Below are 25097 nucleotides of genomic sequence, written 5' to 3' on the forward strand. Positions count from 1 at the left end.
AAAAAGTTTAAATTTCATTAGATAGAGTGTGAAATTCTACTGTTGGACAGCACTGTTCAAGACGTGAAAATGAAGCCCAGAGAAAGTGGTTAGGGACAACTTTTCCAAGGAAAGAAGTCAATCTGACCCACGTGGCAAGATGCAGAAAACAGTCTCATACACACACACACACACACACACTTAGAAAGCAAGACCAACATCATAGAGTTGAACCACTACTTCTCAAGTGGCAAGAGGTTGCAGTCCTACATTGTTCTAAGTGGACGAACCTCAGGAAAGGAGCCAGGAGTCAAGAAAATTTACCAATCAGGAAGATCTAAAACCAGAGAGTAAAGGTCAGGATCTTTTGTGAAGTTCCCAGCGGTGGATTCTGTTAGAGACTCAATACGTTAGTGAGAACTTTGCAAGAAGGGTTGTTACAGAACTCACCTATCCTTTCCTATGTAAAACTACACAAGTTTTGTAAAGAATACTAGCTCCTGCCAATCAACGAAAAGATGGTAGAACACGAATATCGCCCTTGTAAATCACTCCTGGATTAGTGAGCCAGTCAGGGAACAGATGACAGTGCATTGAGCTGGACCTCATTAGGCTGATTCTGACTTCATGACCATCCTGTGGATTGTCTCATGCCAGGAACTCTAAAACATGCTGTCCCCACCACTCTTTTGCCACCAAGGTCCACCAACCAGACCTTGCTGACAAATGCCCTGGCTGGGCCCCTTCTGACCACACCTGGAGGACTCTCCACAAATCCTACTCCGTCACGGCGCTCTTCCACCTGCCACTGGCCAGGGAGGCATTTCCTCCAAGGCTGACACTCTGTGTGCCCAGCTCTGGGAATGACACGTCTCCCTCAAGTGAAGAAAAGGATCAGAGTGAAGAGCCTGTGGGCTGCAGCCATTAGGACAAGGCCTGGGGTTTGCTGCCAGACAGAAGAGAACCTGTGGTGGGTGTGGGTCCCAGGGTTCAAGAAGCCCCCGTGATTCCTGGATAGAATCCCAGAAGACGATGCAGGACGGAGGAGGGATGCTTGGGTGTGATTGTGCCTGGGAATGTCCATAGGGAGGCGGATCTGCCATTGGTAATGCCGTCAACAGTGTTGTTCATTCATCGATACGTGCTGTCTCAGGGAGTGCTGTCTACATCCTTCCAGCCCCTAGTCTCCCGTCTGGAGCAAACAGACAGCGTCAGAAGAACATTTACATTTCATTTGTAATGTATGCGTACAGGGCATACAATGTGCTGGATGTTGCAAGTGTTTTGAAACATTAACTCCTTTAGCAGTCTCCATATCCTCAAAAATTAGGTACACTTATCCTTCTTGCCAACAACAGATGAAGAAACTGAGGCACCAATGAGGTAAGTACTTTGCCCTCTACCAATATCTAGGAAGTGATTGAGGTGGAATTTGAACATAAGTTGTGGCTCCATATTCTCTGCTCTTAACCATGTTCTTTGCTCCCTATGACTTCACACCATGAAGACGTTGGCTCAGTGTATCCATTTTCTTGTTACATCCTGTAGCCCCACTCTTTGATCTCTGTCTGAAAAAGATGCTATTCGCATCAAAACTGTTGCACATACACAACCAAAATGACTTCTCCCCATATCCCATGTCCTGGAAAATACATAGAGAACATTTCAAGACATTTCTTGCCCAGTCTGGGAGTGCTTCTGGGCAATCCCACTGTTCCTGTAAGAAGCCAAGGGCAGGCTGGGAGCTGTGTCTTAGGGGAAAGGTGAGATCAGGAGATACTATGGGGTTACAAAATGGATGGGGGACCGCAGCAGGAATTGACTTCAGGATCTGGTGGTGTTTCAAGCTGGGTGCTAATTTTCTGGCTTTGGGTGTAGGGGCTGGTGCCGCATTCCAGGGAGAGGCCAGTCTCCCTGAGTTCTTGGGGAAACCAGACCCTTGAAAGCAAGGGAATGAGAATTTCCTTTCACGATGGACTTGGGAGGGGAAACATTCAGCCCAGAAGAGACAGTCATGATCCTGAGGAAACCAGAAGAAGCTGCCTCCTCGTCCGCCAAGCAGAAAGCCCTCCTTCATGGACTCACTTTATCCAGATGAGACCAAGAAGGAGGACATCATGAGATGCCCTTGCAGGTGGGAGACCTGTGACAGTGGAGCCTGTGCCTGGGAGGCTCTGAAAGGCATCATAGGGGTGACATTTGCTGTGAGCAGGGTGCCAGATGAGAGGCACGCCTGCCTGTGTCTGGGAACAGTTTGAGTGTCAGGGGGAAGGCACCGCTGGCGCAGAGGCTCACAGGAAGAAGTGGGTCTGACCAGACAATGTCCGAAAGAGGGCAGTGGAGCTGGAAGGAGCCTGAGAAGAGAGAGGAGGGTAGATGGGGACAGGCAGGGCCAGAGGGCAGGAACTGGCAGACTGTGCTTTTCCCGTCGCTCTCTGATGACACTGCTCTAAGACATTGCACCTAGAAAATACAAATCCTTAACATCTCACAAATTCTGTGTGCCAGGAATGGGGCACAGCTTAGCTGGGTGCCTCCGCCTCAAGGTCTCTGTGAAGCAGGGGCTGCGGCTATATTGCGGCTCGACTTGTGGAGGGTTTGCTCCCAAGTTCACTCACATGCATGTTGACGGGGTTTGTTTGGACTGAAAGTCTGAGTTCCTACCTGTCTGTTGGCCAATCATTCCCTCCGTTCTCTCCTATGGAACATCTTCATAGGACAACTGAAAGCATGCACACTTGCTCCCCCAGTTCCAGAGATATAAGATGCAGAGAGAGAGAGAAATGGAAACAGAAGGAGGGAAAGACGGAGGGGACTAAAGCCAATGAGTAAGAAGGAAGGGCCAGGCTTTTTGTTCTTAACCCTGGGTTGCAGGCCATCCCATCACCTTGGCTGCATTCTATTCAGAAGGCAGTTCCTGACCACTTGTGGTTCCACAAGGACGTGCACAGCAGAAGACAGTGAGCACCAGGAGCCATAGTGGAGACTGCCCACTACATAGGCCGACACGAGGCATTTGGGTCTGATTCTAAGTCAAACAGGAGACCTTGCAAGGTTTCATGACAGTGAATGGAAGTATCTGAATTTCCCCTAATTTCCACCTCTTAAAGGTGCAGACCTGGAAATGAGGCCCAGAGGGGCAGTGACTTTCTCAAGGTCATAGAGCTGGAACCAAGTCCTGTTTTGAGGGGTACTCCACACTACATCCCACCCCTTCTTGTCATTCTTTCATCTCTAAGTGTGTGCATCAGACACATGCAAACCAGACCACAGGTGTTGTTGCTATTGTCTCTTCTACACCTGAGGACGTCCCAAGGGAGATATTTCTGGCCTCGTCCCCATCGTGCAGGTTGGGTGATTGAGGAGGCCCTGGGAGGCCCATTGGCATTTCCAGGACACAGAGCTTGTAGGAAAAAAGAGGTCGGAACTCAGCTGCATGTCCTCAAGCTGGAACCCTGGTTCCATCTCAAGGTCCTGTGTTGGGATCTGTGCTGGCTATTTGTGTACAGTTCTGGAGGTGACATGGGCAAGGAGGGTGAGCAGCCAAGATCCCAGAGAGGTTTTTGGTGGGTGTGATTGAAGGAAGGGGCCCAGGTAAGGGAAACTTGAGGAAGTGACCTCACTTCCTTGGAGACAGACCCCAACAGAACTTAGCACACTGGTCTCCAGGCGCCCACATTCTAGACATAGCATCCTATTGAGCCCACTTGAGTGGCGACACTGAAGACAAGAGGATGTTCTCCTGCTGTCTCCCGAGTTGTGGAGGCTCTGGCTTCAGGAAAGCCAAGAAAAAGAGCCTTTTCAGTCACTATAGACACTGGCTTGGCCCTCACCTGCACCGCCTCTGTCCAATTGGTAGGAGGAGCACTCAGGTAACACAGGGAAAGCCAACAGGGTTAGGCCACAACTGGATGCCACCTGCACAACAATTTGAGCTTCCTTGTGTGTCGGAGGGGAGTGAGAGATGGACGGCGGTGCTGAGCGGGGACCCACCCTGGGCAGAAGCCATTTGCTCGGTGTTGGAAGCCTGGCAGTGTGTCGTGTTCCCAGCCTAGGTGGTGGCCAGCAGGATGGGAGAGTGGGTGCTGGGAACCAAGCTCCTCTACCCATAGGTTAGTCCCGAGCCCTCCAGGTGTCATCTCATTCCCTCCCTGGCTAGAGGTCTAGGCAGATGCTGCTCGGTACCTGATCTGTGCGGGGGTTTCCTCCTGTGGCCAAGTCGAGGCAGGCCCCTCAGACCTCCGGGCCCGGCTCTCAGGCACTGTCTTTGCAGAGCTGCACGCAGGAGGTGGTGGAAGAGCTGGCGGATGGCTTCGGGTACTCCATCTCCCTGGACAGGGACCAGCTGCACCGCGCCACCATCAATAACCAGGGCTGCTCTGAGGTGAGAGTGGGCACGGAGGGGTCTTCCCACCCAGGCCCCTGAGATGACCAGGGCAGGCCCAGAATCCAACCTCAAACTGCCGTTCTCCTGGGACCCTAACAGGGCTGTCCCCCATGAATGTCCCACAGTCCCATTCCCAAAGGAATCTGGACTTCCACTCCTCCCCACCAGCTGCATAGGAGGGTAGGAGGGCACTCTTTGCATTTTCCTAGGAAGATTAGAGAAAACGTTGATGTCGTTGTCGCTTCCCAATAGGCCCTGAGTATCTTTGAATTTCGCCTTTTTTTGAAAATGAAACCTCGATAACGAGGGTCTCCAAACTCCCTTTAATGTAAAAGAAATAACCATCAGCGTGTTTGAAAGTCAAAGGGATTCTCAGAACGTGTCACTGCCCTGTACACTGTTTCCAGACCTGGGAGGGGTGAGGTGGCCACATAACATTTCCCTCCAGGTCAGGGTCTGATGAAGCCTCAGGCAGTCAGAGGGGATGTCCCTCAGCCCTCACATTGGGCGGTTCTCAGTTCTGGACCTAGAGAAGCCACTTGGCATGCCAAAGCCTCTGTTCTCCTCTCTAGAGAGGGGTGTCTGTTGAGGATTCACTGGGCTGGTGCTCTTCACAGAGGGAGCTCTGTTGTCCCTCAGCGAGCAAATGGCCTTGAGGGAGATCAATGTGGAATCCTTCGCAGGACCAAAGTCAGATTGTACTTTGAGAGCGCAGAACTTTGCTGAGTTGGGACCCCTGGCTCTCCTGTCGCAGATGTCTGGGAGGGGCTAGGAGTTCCTGGGTCAGCTGCAGACCCCGATAACACTGGTGGTTCGCAGTGCTGACCCTGACTCTGTGTCCCTCCTCATCCCACCCAGAGTGAAGATGAGTCCACTCTGTCTGTCACTGAGGCCTGCAGGATGCGTGGCCTCCAGGCAGGCATGATGCAGTGGCTCTCAGAGACTATGCTGCCAGCCTTCCCCAGCAGAGTCCTCTGCAGTGTCATCACCTCCCTCTGCAGCTACTCAGGCTCCAGCACAGCCCACCAGGTGCTGGACCAGCTGTTTCCCAGGTGACTGCCTGCCTCCTCCTCAGCACAGTGGTGACTCTGCCCACTGCCAGCTGTGTGTCTTGCCTTGGGAATGTCACCACATCTCTCTGAGCCTGAGTTGGCTCCTCTGAAATGTGGGGTGGCAGAGGATGAACTTGCTAGGCTTCTCCCAGGGATGAATGGGATCAGCCCTCCAGGTGCTGCCCTGGTGCCCGGCTCTGCAGAGAGGGTGGTGGGCCATGCTGTGGTTGCTGGTGGTGATTATTTCTCTGTCCCCCACGGAAAGTAGTCTTCCTCTCCCTTCACTGGCTTGTGGCTTTTTGAGTTTGGAAAAGCACCTGGAGAGCACCCTGTCAAGGAGTTTGAGATGCCATCCAGCTGGTCCTGGTGCTTGTCCTTGGTGTAGCCACTTAGGGATCTCTAGGGCCACAGAGGGGACCTGGCCCACTCAGACACCTGGGGTGGTTCTGGTTGGAGATCATTCAACAATGTCTATGAAGGACCTACTCTGAGCAGGACTTCTGGACACACTAAGTGTCACTCAGTGACTGAAGCAGACAGCCTCCCTGGCCCTCCCCTCTAATCTGAGAGTCAGACAGTCACACTTGACATCATTCACAGGTCCCATCTACCCTCCATCCCGGGCGATGCCCTCATCCCCTTTGGGACACATGGAGGCAGCTTGGCCCATTGCGTGCGGGATGCTGGAGGACAGGACCACCTCCCAAAGTGAGTGGTCTTTGGGTCGAGAAGGAGGGCCTCCTGTCTCTAGCAAACAGGGTGCGGGGAGAGGATGGAGGCTGTGGCCGGGTCAGGCCTGGGAGAACCCTGCATCTCACCCATCTTGTGATTCCCATGGGAGGGCTGAGTTCTGGTGGCTTCCACTCCGGCAGGACTGGACTCAAAGAGAGCTGTGCATGGGTCCCAGGCCCCTTGAGAATTGGAAGGGAGGCTGGGCTGCGTTGTTCACTAGAGACCCACTCCCAGCAGAGTCCCAGCCCATCCTGCCTCCCTTTCTCCACATCCACCCCTTGTGAGCACCACCGCCAGGTCCATAGTAGGAGGTGTGTGAGCAAGCTGCTCCCAAGTCTGCTGGAGTCTTCATTCCAGTGGCCCACATTCATGCAGGGCTTGGGTGGGCTGTGTCCAGACCCTTGGGGAGGAGAGTATCGGTGGGAACAAGAGACTCTCACAGACTCTGTGTTCAGCCTGCTGGATGAGCAGGCCTGCCACAGCCAGGACAGCCAGCCAGGGCTCAGGGCTGGGATGGGGCCCTCCTCTGGAGGGGGAGGGTCTGGCACAGGGGCGCAGATGCTAACACGAGTGCCTTGGGAGGGCAGTGTTTAAGGAAAGGCCAGGCCACTGACTCTCTGGCCCATCTGCCTCCACGCAGTGCTATCTATTTCCTGCTGGGAACCTGGCTGGGCCAAGGGCAGGATTGCAGGGAGCCCCTGCGGTTTCCCTCTTGGACCCTGCAGCTGGCCACTCTGCACGTCAGCTTTGGTGGCTCCCACGTGGAGGGCCATGCCTACCTTCTGCCAGGCCACCTGGAGCATCTCAAGGCCATTGAGGCCGAACAGAAAGGTGAGGGGACTGGAGTCTGGGAAGACTGTCTGTGTTGAGGTTCATGGGCTAGCGTTCCCTTAGAGGCAGTGGAGCCCTTCCTATCTTTGGAAAGGCATAGAAACTGTCAGGTGTGTGGGTGAAACTTTCTCTTTATCCTCCTCCAGAGCAAGCTCCAAAGCTCCTGCCACTTCCAGAGCCAGAGCCAGTGCCATCCACCGGGCTGGAGCCAGCTGCACCTCCAGTCTCACCACGTGTGGTAGAGCTGGAGCCAGCAGCCCCTGAGTCAGCCACTCCAGGACCAGAGCAAGGGCCATCATTAAAGGCAGCTTCAGAGCCCAGCTGCCCCTGGGCCGTGACCACCGAGGACCAGCTGCGGGAGGAGAAGCCGAACATCTTGGACTTCCCTCCCCAGCTGGTGGCAGAGCAGCTGACGAGGATGGCTGCGGTGAGCAGAGGAGCTCGCGGGGTGGGTGGCCCCTGCCTTCCCGGTGCCATGAGCCGCCCCACACCTGCCATTCCCTGCTCGGGATTCCGATGATCTGGGTCCAAATCCCTGCTCCCTCCCTTATCAACACTGTGACCTGGGCAGCTTTCTTTCTCCCCAAGCCTTCGCTGTCCCCTAGCGAACAGGGGACGGTAGAGACGGACACTCAGCACCTGCTGTACAGGGTGGCTGTGCCGATGAATGAGGTGGGAGAGAGTGGAAGGTGGGCAGAGTCTGGCCCTTTGGTGGGGGATGGGCACTCACTGAAGTGCTGCCAGGTCCTTGGGTGGATCCCCCATCTGTGCAGGTGGCCCGGACAGCCTCAGCACTTATCAGGAAGGTGATGTGTATTGACTCCAGTGGAGACAGTCAAACAAAGCTGGGGGTTGTCCCTGCCTCGGGGGGAATGTGCATGGGAATGGGGAGTGGGACCTGAGGGGCACTGGGATGGGTGGATGATGGCCCTTCTGGTGGGCATGTGTGGGCTGCCTTCTGGAGCTTGGAGGAAGTGAGACAGGGCTGGGAGCAAATGTCCCCTCCCTTCCCCACAGTCCTGAGTCCGGGGTCATCCTGGACTGGGTGCATTCAGTGGACACAGACAAAACCCAGGGACTCCCACAAGCCTCAGGCCACATGCTCTGCTTCCTGAGCTCCAGTTCTGATCTCACCCTGCTGGGCCTATGGGGGACTGTGGACGCCGAGCTGGGGTGCGGCAGGACCGGGTGACACTCCGAATCTTCTGCAGGAGCTGTTCAAGACGTTGGTGCCCGCCCACTGCCTCGGCTCCATCTGGTCCGAGCGCGACAACAGGGAACGAGACTACCTGGCACCCACCGTCCGTGACACTGTGATGCACGACAACACCGTGGCCAATTGCATCCTCGTCACCTGCCTTGGGGATCCCAGCATGACAGCACAGGACAGGGCCAGGGTGGTTGAGCTGTGGATCAGGGTGGCTGAGGTAAGCCTTGGCACGCCCTGTCTGGATGCGTGAGAATTGCCTCTTGTTTCTCTGCTCTCAGGATTGAAGTCTGGGGTCTTAGTCCCTGGACTGTCCCTTGACCCTCATGCCAGGGCCACGTTGACCTTGACTTGAGGTCCCAGTGGGGACAAGCTCACTTCCTCCCTTGTGCTGAGCTACAAATCCTTGTGCCTGGCAGTGTTACTCGTCGGGTGGCAGGTGTGCCCTCCCTGGCTTCCCTGGACATGTGTCTCCTCCAGGACAGGGGAAGTCCATGAGGGGACAGAAACCAGAGGCAGCAGAGCTTCAGCTCCCCCTCACAGCTCCATCTCTTCGCTTCCCCAGGAGTGCCGATGCCTTGGGAACTTCTGTTCCCTCCACACAATCCTTTCTGCCCTGCAGAGCCCTGACATTGCCCGTCTCCAAGACACCTGGGGACAAGTTTCCAGGTGGGTAGTGGGTGGTCTGCTCTCCAGCCAAGCACCATGAGGGTGAGGTGGCCCAGGCAGCCTGATTTGGGCCGGCATGTCCCCCAAAGTCAGCTGAGACCACCTGGGAGACAGCGAACGCCGGGCACAGGGACTGACCTGGGTGCTGGGTCTCTGAGTCTCTCAGCGCCCTTAGGCCAGCAGTTCCGTCCCAGGGATTCATTTCCTTCCAGACCAGATCCTGGCTTGAGCCCAGGTGGAGATTCTCAGGTGTTTCCTTTGCAGCAACAGAAGCCTCTATGCAGCTGAAACCAACACTGTTCCAAAGAGATCTGTTTGGGACATCTGGGAATGGAGGCCCCAAGGGACAAGAGGAGAGGCCCCTCCGCAGTCCCATGGGGACCTTAGAGCTCAGAGCACCCCAGCGAAATCCCTCATCCAGGTCCCAGGCAGTTTGGATCTGCTGGGTTCTCAAATAAATGGGACTTGCCTTCAAGCATCCCACAGTTTTTCTTGCTTTCTTTCTTTCTTTCTTTCTTTCCCCACCCCGCAGGGAGAGTACTCGAACCTGGAAGAAGTGGGTCAGGAGAGAGAAACGCGTGAGCAGGGAGCTGCTGGTGCAGGTAACCTGGAGGCTGGAGATCTGGAAGGAGGCCAGAAGGAGAGGGGAGGGGGGCATCCCGAGGGGATCCTAGGAGGTGAGGCTATGGCAAGGCTTGGCCCAGGCTGGGGGTCAGAGAGCCCCGTGAGGGTGGGGCAGGCCGGGGCCACTCGGCCAGGTCCCCCAAGACACCCTGCCCTCCCCCTCCCTGTCTGTTCAGCTGGGTTCTGGACACACCCCTGGAGTCCAGAGGTCGGGGCCTTGGTCAGATTTGGAGCCAGGGCTGGGGTGAAGGCAGCGGGGACAGGGCCTGTAGCTGGCACGGGGAGCAGCCTCTCCCAGTGGGTCCTTGAGCCAGTCACTGCCCCTCTGGGGGCCTCCGTCTCCTCCTCTGGGAAGTGGAGGGAAATGATCAGCGGTGCAGGCCTCCCAGCGGGGTGCTACCATCCAAGGGAGGACAGGAACGGGAGGAGATTTGTGCCGGCTCCTCCTCGAGAGGTGAGGGGAGAGCAGTGATGACACGCAGATGACTCTGAGTCCTCAGGAGACTCCTGGAAGCAGGTGACGTTCTCCTCACACTTTTCAGCTGAGGAAAGAGGGCCAGGGAGGCCTGGGCAGGCCCAAGGTCACACAGGACTGAGTCCTGGAGCCAGGACTGGTCTAGAATCAGGGCACCCTGGAGGTGGGAGCAGCAGAGGCAGCAGGGGACTGGAGCCGATGGCCAGGGTCTGAGATCAGGGGCCTTGGGGGACATGCGGAGGGGAGTATGGGCGCACTGACCCTGTCCTTGTCCCCGACAGGAGGCGACCTCCGTGTTAAAGACTGCAGAGAGGGCCTGCCAGGGAGCCCAGGAGAGGCAGCGGCAGCAGGTGAGGGTGACTGTGGGGGAGGGGCCCAGGAGTCAGAGGAGAGGGGGCTCCCCCTCCCAGCTGGAGACCTCCCTCAGGAGAGGGGCCTTCCTCCTCAGGCGAATCTGCTGTGGCTGCCAAGCATGACGGGCCTGCAGTGGCAGTGAGCAGGAGGAGGCCTGGAAGGGCTGGCAGCAGGGCAGGTTTGGGGTGGGGAAGGGCAGGGGCCACTGCCCCTGGGAGGGGCCAACAGCCAGCCCTGGGACTTGACTGATGGAGTTTGGTGTTCCTGGACGGAAGCGGGGGAGGGAATTGTGTGTGTTGGGGTGTCCCGACGATCCTAGGCTGCTCTGTGTGGGAGCGTGGGGTGGGCAGCAGGCTGGGCTGAGGGGTTTCAGGGGAAGGTTCATGGGGGCACCTGAGAGCGGGAGCTCATCACCATGCCCATCCCGATGGCGGCACAGGGTGTCGTCCCCTCCCTGGTGACGTTCTTCCATTCCCTGGAGCTGCTGGACGCTACGATGGAGGATTATGTGGAGGTGAGTGAGCCTGGAGGTGGGTCCGGGGGCTCAGGCTCCTGAGGGTGGGGAGGAGAGAGTCCTGTCCTGAGCCCTGAGCTCTCTGCATTTGGCAAAGGTCCTCTCAGCAGGGCCTCCAGCCTCGTGTGGGAGTTAGGGTGTCAGGCCCATCTCCCCAGTGGGTGATGCAGGCTCTGCATAAGCCACCGTCCAGGTTCCCTGGGCTGCTGAGGCTCAGAGCTGCCTGACTGTGTGGCCGCAGGAGGTGGTGTCTGAGCTGGACTCAGCCTCTCCCTCTGGCCCTGCCAGTGAGGGAAGAGAAGTCGGGCCCCTCCCAGTCAGGAAGCACATCAGAGGCTGAGCTGTCCCTTCCTGCCTGAGGCCTGAGTCTCCCCACGTGTCATCAGAGAGGGTTGGGTCACAAGGTCTGTTGCCTCAGTTGCTCTGCGCCCCCTGCTCTGGAGCCCAGAGACTGGCCCAGGTCCAAGTCCGGGCTCTGGATGGGCCTGCCCACTGGCAGTAGTGCAACATTGCAAGAGGTGTGGACGGGGGCTAGTGCTGGCCCCAGGGGGCTGTTTCTGATGGACTGCGGCTGTCTGCTTTCCAGGGCAATGTGCTCAACTGTCGGAAATGGAATGAGGTAAGCGGCTGCGGCCTCCCGGTGGGGAGGGTGGGGGTTGGAAATCAGAGACCCCCCCGCAGTGGGCAGGACCCCCTCTGGCCCAATCCCCATTTTGGATTGGGACGTTTATTTGCGCAGTTCGATATACAGAGCTAGGGATCCTATGGCATTGGCGGGTGGGGGAAGGGCTGGCATCAAAGACTCCTTCCTGGAGGAGGAGCTATTTTGGGCCAAGTGTGAGAGCAGGCAAGCCCTGACTGGAATCGCAGGGAGGGAGGGCTCCCAAGTGGGCAAAGGCCCCAGACTGGCCCCTTGCCCCCTTCCTCACCCCCTCCACGAGCCCTGCAGGGTCCCCCACTCAGGCCCTGTGGGCATCCTGTGCTTGCTCTGTCCTAGCAATTCAAACTGATGGACGAGATCGAGCTGCTCCAGGAGGCTGCAAATCTGTACACCGTGCAGCCCGACGAGCACTTTGGGGCCTGGTTCCAGGCCGTGGAGCCCCTGAGCAAGGAGGAGAGGTGAGTCGGGTCAGGAGTTGGGGGAGGGCAGGGCAGCCTCTCTCTGCTGACCAGCTCCAGAGCCCATGGCCGTTGCTCCATGGTCAGCCCCTGATCTGACTGCATGGCGACCCCTGGGGCCCTTCGACCCCAGCTGCTGGCAGGCTCCAGGATGCACATGTGATGTGTGGCTCCTGAGAGCTCCCAGCTCCGCTCTGTCCTGTAGCTACAGCCTGTCCTGCCAGCTGGAGCCCCGATACCACTGGGTCAGAAAGATTCGACTCTTCTTCAAAGGCAAGAAGAACCGCTCAGCCAGAGTGAGTGTCCAGACCGGCAGTGGCTGAAACCATGGGCTCAGGAAACATTCAGGCTGAGCGTGGGCCTGGGGAGGCAGACAGCTGGCCCTGGGTTCCAGCTCCACTGCTGAGCAGTCCCGTCCTGGGCGATTGCACTCACGTTTCTGGGACTGGTTTCCTCCTCTGTGAAGTGGGTGATGCTAAATATCAGCCCCTGTGTCAGGGACAGATGGGGTGCTCTTGGCTGACTGAGCACTGAGCACAGGGCTGGAGCACAGAGCGCAGTGGGGGCCAGGATGGGGTGTGCACTGTGGTTCCAGGGCAGGTCGCTCAGGAAATGCCTCTCTTTCTCCAGACACCAGACCCCCAACCAAGGGCCCAGTGGTGGTGGTCGATGACCCTCCTGAGACCAGCTGAGCTACAGCGGGGACACAGCATTGACACTCAGGGTGCACAGGGCCACCTCCCCTGATTCTGATGAGGAGAACTTTGTGATCCGTTTCTTGGGGTCCCCTGTTGGCCACGAGAGAAGGCACCAACCCCTCTTCCCCCTCCCCCCTTTTGCCCAGCACCTATTTCCCTATTTGGCGGGGCCATATTTTGTTGTCAATGGTAAATGCTCCGTTTGAGTATTATATTAAATTGTTGCTTCTTTCTAATCCTGGGAGTGGAGGTGTGAGTCTTTCGCTCGCAGCACTCATGGAAACCAGATCCAGAAACTCACATTCCTCCTCGAATTTAGAAATCTCCCAGAGTGAGCGGCTCAGTTTATGTGGAGAAGGGAGAAGTGCCAGTCCCCTCCCTGGCTACTGAAGGACTTGCCCAAGTGCCCCTCCCGCCGAGGACAGGATCATTGCAGTGTGGTTCACCCTGTCCAGGAGCAGAGATGGCCCCTCCGACCTCTTGGGACTAAGCGGTTGGAGGCGTTTTCTCAGCCAGAGCCACAACCACTAAGCTGGGTGTGTCTGTCAAACTAGCACGTGCCTGTCCCTAGCACACGTCCTGCCCAGGACAGTGGCTGCCTTTTGACACTCTGCCGGAAGTGTCTCTTGCACACAGATTAGGACCTTGTTTTCTGATTCAGTCTCCGCAATGGCTTCAGCTCTAAGTGGGGAAAATACCGTCAAAAGCTCAAAACGTGCACATAGAGAGGATGAGGCCAGAGGAAGGTCCTGTGGACATGGACCATGGGCAGGCAGGACTCTTCCTTCTCGGGCCCACTAGGGGCTCCCTGTTCACCTCTGACCTAGACTGGATCCCCCTGGGCTTCTGGTCCCTGACTCCGAATACCATTTCCTGCTTGTTGCCTATCCAAGGGGAAAGCTGTGGGATGCAGCTTTTAGGGCCTCAGCCAGGTCTCCCTCCATAAACCTAGTGCTGCCTGTGAGCTAGGATTTTCAGCATCTCTGCACTTTTGCATACAATTTTATCTTGGGGCAGAAATTCCCTAGATGCCCCCAGCCTTTCTAATCATCATCCTGACCAGGAATGACCCTACAGTCTCCCTGCTGCCGAGGGTGACTTCTGCGCCTGTGTGCTTCCCAGGCCCGTGGTGTCAGACAGTCCCAAATTTACACAATCTGGAGTATTTTTAGTGATTTTCCTAAAGTCGTTGCTGTGCCTGAGCCCAGCAAGTGTGCAGCCCCTCGGCTGGCTGTGTTCTTTTCCACAGTCTTGTGCTGTGGTTCTGTCATGGGGATGTGTGCCTTTCCTGTTGTGAGCTTTGAAAGAGGAGGCCTAAGAAGGGTGTGAGTTGGGGGTCCTGCGGGGAATGTCAGCAACCTGATGATCTGTGGATGTGCGTGGACACAGCCTTACCAAGGGAAATGCTGAAATGCTTCCCATCTGGGTGCTAAACAGACACTGCTCTGAGCTCAACAGGAGCACCGGGTCCAGAAGCAGGAGCGAAAGCGTGACCACCCACCCTTTGCAATGTCGTCCCTTGGAAAGAGCCTGAAAGACAAGGGCAGGGTGAAGCGCTTGGCACTTCTGAGTTATCCCCTCCTTCCTGGTGGCTGCAAGTGTCACTCAGACACAGGCAGGCTGGGCTCTGCCAGGGAGGCCGTCTCAGCACAGCGGGAAGCTGAGGATCAATCCTGGTCCCTGGCAGCCCAGGTCTTTGCTGATGCGGCACAGCCACCCAGCAAAGAGACTTGCCAGAGGAAGGTGGGGAAGGCTGTCCAGTCCCTCGGAGGAGAAAGAGTCGTGGCAGGTCCCAGGGCTAGCCCAGGGCTGGGATGAAGGCATGGGTGTCCCAAGAGAGTCTCCTCCGGGACTGGGGTGCTCCTGAGAGCCGACCCAGCAGGTAGCAATATTTAGTTTGTTGTGGGAGTACAGCTGTGGACACAGGAGGCACCATTCATCCCATCTTTGGGTTTCCAAATTGGAAGTAGGTTGTGGAAGCCCACGAGGAAAGAAATTAGCAAATCTGGATGAAATGTTTCTTGTTCAAGGCACACAGAAGTTACCAAAACTGGCTTCCTAGAAGCTGACTTAGGGGAAGAGAAAGTAACAATGTGAGTCCCTTGAAATGCCTCAGGTGAATATGGTCTTGACAGGAAATGCTCAAAATGTTTGAGGAACTGGTAAGTTGGGTGCCATTTAAACTATTCCAGGTCTAAGGTGGGGATGGATGCTTGCATCTTGGCTTCCACTGCAAGCGAAAACAAGGCCACGTTGGGATTCAACTCAGTCTTTCCAAAGTGGTCGATGAGACGGCGTTTGTACTCCTCACTCACGGACCTCGAGAACATCTTGCCGTGTGGTCCATGCACAGATGCATCTTCCATTTATGGGAGCTAACAAAAAATCTGTCCAGTTGACAGCCATACCATCCAGCCTAATGCCGTCTCCCCCTACTCACAGTGCCCTGAACACCTGTCTTGCTGATTTGGACACGATTTGCCTCATCACAGTGAGAGAGCCATGCCAGGGGGTTCTAGAGCCCCGGGAACCATGTTCACACCCCCTCTATCTGCCAAGAAAGGAGCATCTCTGGATGGGTAACCTGAGTCCAGAACCCTGCCTTTCCCTAGGCTTGGTTTAGGATTTGTCCCTGAATGGCATGACTCGCCCATTCTCCTGAATGCTGCCCCCTGGCTTAGGTGTGTCTGGAAGAATTACCAGCATAGACTGGCCTTTCTTTCACCCTTGAGGAGACCAACGAGGACGCCCCTCGACTCGCCAAGCTGCCCCTGGGTTTCGATGTCTACCAGGCCTGTCCCTGTGATGCCAAGACCTTGGAGAGCACACTGTTCTGGCTCTCTGGAGGGAATCGGACTCTCCCTAACTACAAGCGCCCGACTACAGCAAATCCGTGGCCACTGTTACAGGAACAACTTCAGCACTGTCAGCCGAGGTCGGAACCCTTCTGGAGCTCTCCAGAAGCCCCCAGGTAAGAGGGTCTGAATGCTGGAGAGAGAGATTCTGGTCTTCCCCCATGCCTTTCTCTCAGCCAATCACAGGGAAAGGCAGAGCTCTACATAAGTCCTCCCAGGGACATCCTCCCATGGGGAGATTGTTAACTGGGTTGGGAAGGAAGACCACGGTGAAGGAGAAGTGCTGTTGAAACATTGAGACTCAGCCCAGACTCATGCTCAAGGCCAAGGCATCCACCCCACAGCTCCTGGGAATATTGGCTGAGGACAGCTCACAGCTCTGTCCCTCACAGGACATTCCCACAGTGTAGGAAAGTGCCTAATCCGAGGATGCAGCCCTCTCCAGGGACAGCCAGGGGCCCATGTCTGGCAGATAAGAGAGTAAGAAGCCTGGTTCCCTTGTCTCAATTTGGGACAACACCAAAGGGCCGTCCCAGCTCCAGAGATCCCTGAGGGTTGGCTGAGACCCAGTGGCAGCAGGCTTGGGCTTCAGCTTCTCCTGCGACCATCTCTGCTTTGCTACCTTCCCATAGGGATATCTCTCCAGAACACTTCCATACACTTTCCACATGCAATACTCCCCATCAGACTCAGAGTCTCTTGGCAGGGCCCTGATATGTGACAAGCAGCCGTCAGCAGACACGACTTCTGACCATAGCAACATGAGATTCACGAAATTCTGCTTTGGGAGAATCACCTTTTAGACAATCTGAGAGGGTAGGTCATCGTAATCTTCAGGACAACCTTAGGTAATGCTCTGGTAAGAAATTAAATGCAATGATTAAGAAATCCATGACTCAAGATGTATTTCTCCTCAGATTTACATCAAACATTGGTCGCCGGGGTGAAGGGAACCCTGCTTCCCAAGTCTCGTTGGGCAAGGCTGATGGAGACCCCATGACCTTGTTGCTACACCATCTGAAACTCACGCCTTCTTCCATTGCCACTGAAGGACACAAAGAGCACCTGGGGCCTTACACACCCTCCTTTCTCCTTTGGCCTAAAAGTGATGCCTTGGGCAGAAGTAGCCACACATCCATTCGAAAACCAAGAGGGCTAGGAAACCTAGTCTTGTGTGTGCCAGAATGAAAGGAGAACTGGATGCAGTCTGCCACGCTCTTTCTCTACACCAAAGCAGACAGTCGCTCTCCCCGTCACATACAGTGTTCCCTCACCCTGTTTCCCCAGGAGGACATCCGAAGACCCACTGAACTCAGGATCTCTAGAAGATCCTTAGGCTAACAGATCCAAGTGTTCAGTGGCCACACATGACAAACACTACAGAACTTTCAGGGTTGGATCAGAGTATCCCCTAAAGAAACTATCACCATCGATTGCAGTCAGCATCCCCCAGAAATGCTGGGGAGGGGGAGAACATGATTTCCCTAGTTGTCACGTCATAATATTCCAAATGGTAAGTTTTCTGCCAAAAGTCCCAGGGCATACAAAGAGACAAAGAAGGATGGCTCCTACCTAGGAAAAATCTAAGAACACATGGGGTCCCTGAGGAAGCCCTCAGGGGCGAGCACACAAAGCTTTCTCTGGTTGTTGCTGTTCACATTCCTGTGTCGAGCCTCTGTCTTCCTAAGCAGCAATATGCTGAAAACCTCTGTTTCAGGGTCAAGACAGAGTCAGAGGTCGTGGATGCCGGAAATGGATTTGTCTCTTTTCTTCTGTCTTTGTCCGGGACTGTACCTACTGCCTCATCTCGATTTACAGGGAAAACCTGGGAAACCTACCCAAACAAGTGTGTTTTGGTTCCTGCAGGCAGAATACGGAAAATACTGCAGTTATTTTGGGTGACGAAACTCAACTTCGTGGAGCCACTTTCCACCTCAAGGTGAATTTTGCTTAGAAAAAATTAAACATAGAGTTATCAATGATCTAGCATGTTCATTTGGGATTTTCTGGCATGGAGGGCTGTGGCATCTGACCCGAAGGTCCGACTGTGGACCACATTTCCCAAAGGCCAAGGGGCAGAGACACGCAGCTTCTCTGTTTCCAGTAAAAAAAGACTCCATTTCCCAGCAGGCAGCGGGCGGGAGGGGCGCGGCTCCAGGCGTTTGTGAGCAGGCAGTTGGCCAGCCTGGGCTCCGCCCCCACGGGTCGTCCTGTTGGCCATGCCTCCTCACACGCTCTGCTCCCGAGGGGGCACAGCCTCTCCGCTCACACTGCTCCTCGCGCTCCTGCTGTCTCCCCTCCCAGGGCGGCTCGACTGCCCCGCCTCCTCTGTGGCCACGCCCCCTGCTCGCCACACCGCCCTCGCCCCGCCTCCCCGCTCTGCCTGTCACTCAGAGTTATGCTCTCTGGCCTTCCCCTGTGAGGCTGCAGGCTGCAGCCCCGGCTCCTCTGTCTCCGCGCCTCCCCGCTCGCCCCGCCTCCTCACTCGCTCCGCCCCCCGCCCCTGAGCCAATGGGGAAGCCCCAGACGTCCGCGTCAGGCGTGGCGGTGCCACCGTGTGGAGCCGGTGAAAGAGGCTGCAGGTTCAGACCGGCGTGAGGGGCGTCCCTGACGCGGAGAGCCGGCAAGCTGGGGCCTCGCGGGCGTCCGCGACGATCCGGTTCCCCTCAGCCCAGTGCGCGCGGGGGCTGTCCCGTCCAGGCCTCGTCCCTTCTGGGCGGGAGCGGCCGGTCCAACGCGCGCCGCGTCGGGCGCTCGGCCTGCGGAGGACGGTCTGTGCCGCCCTGGCCCGCGAGGCCCCCGGGGTCCGTGCGTCGCTTCCGCGGGGAGCCCGGGCGGAAGCGCTTTGACGGGGCTCCGCGGAGACGAGGAGGCCCTCGGAGGACGGCGGGCAGGGCCGCAGCGGGGCGGGAGGGCCGCTCCGAGGGGAGACGCGCCCTGAGCCCGGGCACGGATCCCCGACAGCCTTCCGGGCGGCGGCGCGGCCCTGGCCCGCCGTGTCCGCTGAGGCCTGCGGGGCGCTGTCCTCGAGGGCCGGGGCGCGGGGCTCGCGGGCTGCACAGGGCTCCTCGGGGCCTCCGTCCCCTCCGTCCCCTCCGTCCCCTCCGTCCCCGCTCCCCAGCGATGGCGGGGCCGTCCTGGCGGCTGTCTGAGGCTCAGAGAGGCAGCCTGCTGAGCTCCCCGCTCTCAGGGGCTCGAGGGAGGGACAGCCGGCTGAGTCCGGGCGGAGGGAGCGGGAGGCCGCCTGCTTCTCTACCTGCCTCCCCGCGACTCACCTGGTTGTGTCTCGCCTGGTGTGGACGCCTCCCGTCTCCCCACAGCTCCCTGTCCTGGAACGACCGGAATGCCCTGCTTGGCTGTGGGAGGGCGGTGGGTTGGGGGACAGTGGAAGAGCCTCCTGAGTTCTTGTTCTTGTTCTCTGTTTTACTGGGATCGCCTGTAGAGGCTGAAATTTGCAAGCGTCGGAGGAAACAGGGCAGCATTTCTTTGTAGGAGTTCAGAGCGACAGCCCCTTGCTTTTGAGGCCATGCTGAGCAGGATGGTTTGGGGAAGGATTTGTCTATGATCATAAAGCAGTTGCAGAGGGAAGCAGAGTTATTTCCTGTCACCATTGGGTCCTGCTGCTGTTTATGCTGTTGCAACTGGCGTGTCGTGATTGGCATTAAGTTTCTGAGTAGATGAGGCGATGTTCCTCTGCTCCCTGGAGAAGGGAAGGTGTCTCGGGAGGTCGCTTAAAGGCTTTCTCTGCAGAAGGGGCCGCAGGTGGTGTTCTCTGCCTCCTGACGGTGCCGCTCAGATTCTGGGTCGGCACCGTGACCAAACTTTTGGACTTAATAACAGGTCACCATGTGAAGCACTCCTGTCACTTCAGCGCTAGCATCTGCGTGAACGATCTGCACGGATATTTACAGGGTAACGGCTTGCTGTTGTGTTCAGCGCTGCAGCAGTTGTTAAGCCAATGAGATGATGCAGGGCTGTGTCAAGCGTAGAACCTGGCTGACAGCAAGTGAGAAAGGACCCAGGAGGGGCCATCTGACCTTCGTAGAGGCGTGACTTCCAACACGATGACTCGTCCACGGAGGAAGGTGGATCGGTGCTCTCAGGCTGTTCTGTGATGACATCCAGGTGAGCACAGCATTTTCACAAGTGCTGAGGGGACGTGTGATGGTGTGAGGGAGCCTTTTTATTGGCAGTTACTTTGGGGGCATCACTAGGGAAAATAAGTTAGAGAGAATGTAGTAACACCAAGTGCTGCCAGTACAGACTGATTCTGGAAGGAAACTCAGGAATCAAGCTTCTTTCTCTGTTCTGTTTTTCCAGTGTCTGTGCTTCATCACGGGGCCTTCATTCCTCAGTAGTATTTCCGTCTTTCATGGTTTATTCTTTGTCTCCCATTTTGGGACTGTCTGTTTATCCTCCTTCAATAGTTTGTTTTTGCAGTCATTAAAAAAATCTTTTTTTCCCCAGCAATTGATGTATGGTAGGCACTAAATCTTATTCTGGATATTAAGTAATGACTAAGACACTGTTTATTCTCACAAGGCACTCATTGGCTAAACATGATGGGAGATGTAAAAAAACTGTAATATCCAGAGGTGACATTGAACTCTGGTGAAGTCTATCCAAAGAAGTTGACTCTTCAGTGAGAGTCTAGTGAAAGCTTCACAGACAAGCTTGTGACTGCGCTCAGCCTTGAACAAGGTGTTGGAATTCTCCCAGGTGATCGAGAGGTGGGAGCACTCCAGGATGAGCCGGGAGAGGAGGACATTTAGGGGATAATTAGACTGGAAGGTGTGTGTATAAAATTGCAATACGACATTGTAATTGTAATGCAGATTATTCCTATCTGACCAATACTGCATAGCAGAGGGTGGGAAATGAGCCTGGTCCGAGAGAACACAGTCAGGTTAAGAAAGAGCCTTATATTTTGGCCACAGGATTGTGGTTTGATTCTGAAATTAGTGGACGGTAAGTACAGGTTTCATGTGAGGGGACAGCCGTGATCAGGTCTGCTCTGTGGAAAAGTCACCCAGGTCAATGTGAGGAACAGACTGTTGCTGCTTTCCAAGTGTAAGAGAGACTGAGGGACGGAAACAGCACGGGAACCCTGGGAGTGGAAGGAGAGGAGCGGGTCTCTGAGGGGTGAAAAATAACGTATCCCAAAATTCCGATTAATTTTTCCATTAAGTAGTGAAGTTTTACTAGAAACAGTGCCAGAAATGTTATTCATTATTTAAATCTCCCAGAAACTATGAATTTGGTATCATTATCCTATTTCATGAAGAATGTGACTGTAGTGACAGTGCTTGTGCAGGGCACATAATGGAGTCTGGAGACATGTTCAGAACTCATGGTTTCCAGGTATTTTGCATTTCGCTAGTACTCTGATTTTTAATTCACTTTATTTTTTGAACAGTTGTACAGTTACAAAAACTTGCTGTGATAGTACAGAGAGTTTCCCTCAGCTCCGTTCGCAGTTTCTACTCTTATGAACACATCCTGTCTGTTATCCTACACTACATTTAGTCCTTTCTGCCTAGCCTCCCCTGGCTGTGACAGGTTCTCGGGCTTTCCTTGTTCTTGAAGAACTTGGTAGTTTTAGGGAGTAATGGTCAGGTGTTTCGTAAAATGTTCTCCAACAGAATTTGTCTGTTTTATTCTCATGATTAGATTGGGATTATGGATTTGGGGCAAGAAGATCAGAGAGGTAAATTGCCATTTTCATCTCATCATTTCAAGGGTCCATGCTCTCCCTGTGACTTCCCCCCATTGATGTTAATGTTGGTCACCTGGCTGAGGCAGCGTTTCTCAGATGTCTCCCCTGCGCAGTCACTCTGTCCCCTCTGTCCACACCGTGCCCTTTGTAGGGACTTTTGTCTGTGCAGCCCGCGCCTAAGAAGCGGAGAGTTAGCCTCGACCTCCTTTAGAGCAGAATGTCCGAGTGAATCATTGGTATTCTCCCACACAGGAGATTTGTGTCTTTTCATTTCCTTATTATTCAGTTATTTACATTGGTACAGTATTGATATTCATACATTCTCCGGATTATAATCCAACAACTTTATTTATTTTGTTGCTCAGGTTGTTCCAGCTTTGGCGATTGAGAGCTCCTTCAGTTAACCGATGTGTCCCTTTGGCGTCCCCCCAGCATTCTTGGCTTTTTTTGAGTAGCATTTCATGACTTTCTTATGTTGAATGACACTTTAGTCTCATTTTCTTACATTTCCTTCCCGAATCCTAGAATTGGTTATTTCTACAAGGAACCCTGTTTCCTTTTGTTGGACTGTGGTATTAGAATTAAGACCTGGGTACCAGGTGTGTTTGCAGCTGTCAGGGCATTAGGTTCTTTCAGCGGACATAGCAGGGAAATATATCTGTGTGTAGTAGCCTGTGTGTATTCAAACACCTATAAATATATCTATACACAGCCTTCTGTGTCTATATTCAGCTAAAGTAAGTTCACACTGATGTCTCCAACTCTATCACCACGTGGATTACTCTAGCCTCTTCTCCTTGCTTATCTGTAAACTCCTACTCCAAATAATAACCTTGTGCACACTGTTCACTGTCCATTTACTTATCTGCTCATTTTCAGTCCACATGGATAGAAGTATCAGCATTGTTAACAATACCCCCCCGGGTCACAACTTTATCAGCTACAATACAGTGCATCTGCACAGTTTCTTTCATCTTCAGTTTTACAGACTCGACTCACTTCCCAAATTACATATTTCTGCACCTTTTCACCCACTCCCTTCATTCAGACTGTTTCATACATTTGTAATACAGTTAGATTTTTTCCACAGTTTTCATTCACTTCGGGAATTTTCTTGGACACATACGTGGCTTTTTGCTTGCACACATTGTTTCACTCTCTGTGCTGTAAAATTCAGAGTTTTGATAACTATCTAAGGTTTTGTCCATATTTACAGTATTATGCAGAAGAGTTTCACTGCACTAAAAAATCCCTTGTGCTTTATCCATTCGACTCTCCTTCCTCTTCCATGAAGACCGTGCTACTACTGACATTTTATTGTCTCTATACATTTGCCATTTCTAGAATGACATAAAATTGGTGTTCTACAATAGCCTCTTCAGATCGCTTCTTTCACTTAGAAATAAGCGTTAAAATTCATTCATGTCTTTTTGTGACTTAATGCTTTGTTTCCTTTTATCACTAAATAATAATAATCCATCTTATAGCCGTACCCCGGTTCTTTCTCCACTCACCTATTGAAGAACATCTTGGTCATTTCCAGTGCTTAGAAAGTATAAATAAAGCTACTATCTATATTAGCCCACAGGTGTTTTGTAAACCTATTTCCAAATTACTTGGGTAAATACCTAAGAATGCAGTTGCTGGATTGTGTGGTAAGACTATGCTCATCTTTGTAAGAAACTGCCAAACTGTCTTCTGATATGGCTGTACCATTTTGCTTTCCAGATCGCAATGAATGAGAGTTTGCTTTGCCCCACATCCTCACGTGCAGTTGGTATTGTCAGTTTCCTGCATTTATCAGTTCTAATAGGTGTGTAGAAGTGTCTCATTGAGGTTTTATTTGAAATTCCCGAATGACCTGTGGCGGTGGTTGTCTGTCCTCAGGCTCGTTTGCCATCTGTATGTCTTCTTTGGTGAGGGATATATTCAGGTCTTTTGCCCATTTTTCAATAAGGTTGTTTATTTTTTTGTTGTGGTTGACTTTTTTTTTTGAAGATTTTATTTTTTCCTTTTTCTCCTCAAAGCCCCCCAGCACATAGTTGCATATTTCTCATTGTGGGTTCTTCTAGTTGTGGCACGTGGGACACTGCCTCAGCGTGGCTTGATGAGCAGTGCCATGTCTGCACCCAGGATTCGAACCAACGAAACACTGGGACGCCTGCAGCGGAGCACGCGAACTTAACCACTCGGCCACGGGGCCAGCCCCCTGTTGTGGTTGACTTTTAAGAATTCTTTACATATATCTTGGACATATTTTCTTTATCATATATCTGTTTTGCGAATATCGTCTGCCAGTCTGTAATTTGTCCTTTGACTCATCGATTTTGCCTTCCACAAAGCAGGAGTTTTTAATTTAATAAAGTCTAACTTGGGGCCGGCCCGCTGGCACAGTGGTGAAGTTCACGCACTCCACTTCGGCAGCCTGGGGTTCACAGGTTCGGGTCCTGGGTGTAGACCTACACACAGCTTGTCAAGCCATGCCGTGACAGCATCCCACAGGCCAAATAGAGGAAAATCGGCACAGATGTTAGCTCAGGGTCAACCTTCCTTACCAAAATAATAAATAAAGTCTAACATCAGTTTTTTTCCATAGATTACATTTTCACTTTGTATCTTAATAACATAATTCCAGATTCGAGTCCACTTAGAGTTTGTTGCATAATCTTTTTAGAAGTTGTATTGTTTTGCATTACGTTTAGATCTCTGTTCCATTTTCTAAAAGTTTGTGAAAGTGTAAATTCTATATCTATGTTCATTTTTGTAAGAGCTTTAATGAGGTGCAATTGATAGAAAAAGAACCTGACATATCTAATATGTACTATTTGATGACTTGCCCCCCCATATCAACTGACAGATATGTATAAATTTCTCCTTTAGCCTGTGACAGGGTGGATCACATTGATTTGATTTTGGAATGCTGATACAACCTTGCATACCTGAATAAATTTCCTCTTTGTCCTGGTGTATGATTGTTTTACATTGTTGGCTTCAGTTTTCTAATATTTGTAGAAGACAGTAATTGCTCATTTCTGAGACTTGCTGTTCTCAAGTTTTCCCTACTTTTAAACTCTAGTTTTGCTTTTAGGGTACTGCTGGGCTCATAAGATGAGTTGGAAAGTGTTGTCTCTGGTTATATTTTCTGGAACAGATTGTTGGGAGCACTAGGTTTCTGGAGGGAGACCTGGCTGAGGCCCTAAAAGCTGCATCCCACAGCTTTCCCCTTGGATAGGCAACAAGCAGGAAATGGTATTCGGAGTCAGGGACCAGAAGCCCAGGGGGATCCAGTCTAGGTCAGAGGTGAACAGGGAGCCCCTAGTGGGCCCGAGAAGGAAGAGTCCTGCCTGCCCATGGTCCATGTCCACAGGACCTTCCTCTGGCCTCGTCCTCTCTATGTGCACGTTTTGAGCTTTTGACGGTATTTTCCCCACTTAGAGCTGAAGCCATTGCGGAGACTGAATCAGAAAACAAGGTCCTAATCTGTGTGCAAGAGAAACCGGGAAAATGTTCCCTCTTCCGGCAGAGTGTCGAAAGGCAGCCACTGTCCTGGGCAGGACGTGTGCTAGGGACAGGCACGTGCTAGTTTGACAGACACGCCCAGCTTAGTGGTTGTGGCTCTGCCTGAGAAAACGCCTCCAACCGCTTAGTCCCAAGAGGTCGGAGGGGCCATCTCTGCTCCTGGACAGGGTGAACCACACTGCAATGATCCTGTCCTCGGCGGGAGGGGCACTTGGGCACGTCCTTCAGTAGCCAGGGAGGGGACTGGCACTTCTCCCTTCTCCACATAAACTGAGCCGCTCACTCTGGGAGATTTCTAAATTCGAGGAGGAATGTGAGTTTCTGGATCTGGTTTCCATGAGTGCTGCGAGCGAAAGACTCACACCT

The 25097-nt window shown here is 53.7% G+C and overlaps 1 protein-coding gene across 1 annotated transcript; it reads left to right on the forward strand.

The window, feature by feature from the left end:
* The first annotated feature begins 9814 nt into the window (after positions 1-9814).
* LOC139044975 (ral guanine nucleotide dissociation stimulator-like) lies at positions 9815-12895 on the forward strand. The gene is made up of 7 exons (XM_070506573.1): positions 9815-9998; positions 10238-10306; positions 10750-10824; positions 11411-11443; positions 11822-11943; positions 12149-12239; positions 12574-12895. Exons 3-7 carry the CDS (start codon positions 10807-10809, stop codon positions 12688-12690), a joined length of 381 nt encoding a protein of 126 aa, XP_070362674.1. The 5' UTR covers positions 9815-9998; positions 10238-10306; positions 10750-10806; the 3' UTR covers positions 12691-12895.
* Positions 12896-25097: the final 12202 nt, after the last annotated feature.

This window comes from Equus asinus, chromosome 3, assembly GCF_041296235.1.
Source record: "Equus asinus isolate D_3611 breed Donkey chromosome 3, EquAss-T2T_v2, whole genome shotgun sequence".
Lineage (NCBI taxonomy): Eukaryota > Metazoa > Chordata > Mammalia > Perissodactyla > Equidae > Equus > Equus asinus.

Bases quoted from the DNA above. Each gene is read 5' to 3' on its own strand.
- LOC139044975 (XM_070506573.1), top strand. The intron at 11,444-11,821 runs GTAAGCGGCTGC...GCTCTGTCCTAG, and splicing joins ACTGTCGGAAATGGAATGAG to CAATTCAAACTGATGGACGA. The intron at 11,944-12,148 runs GTGAGTCGGGTC...TCTGTCCTGTAG, and splicing joins CCCCTGAGCAAGGAGGAGAG to CTACAGCCTGTCCTGCCAGC.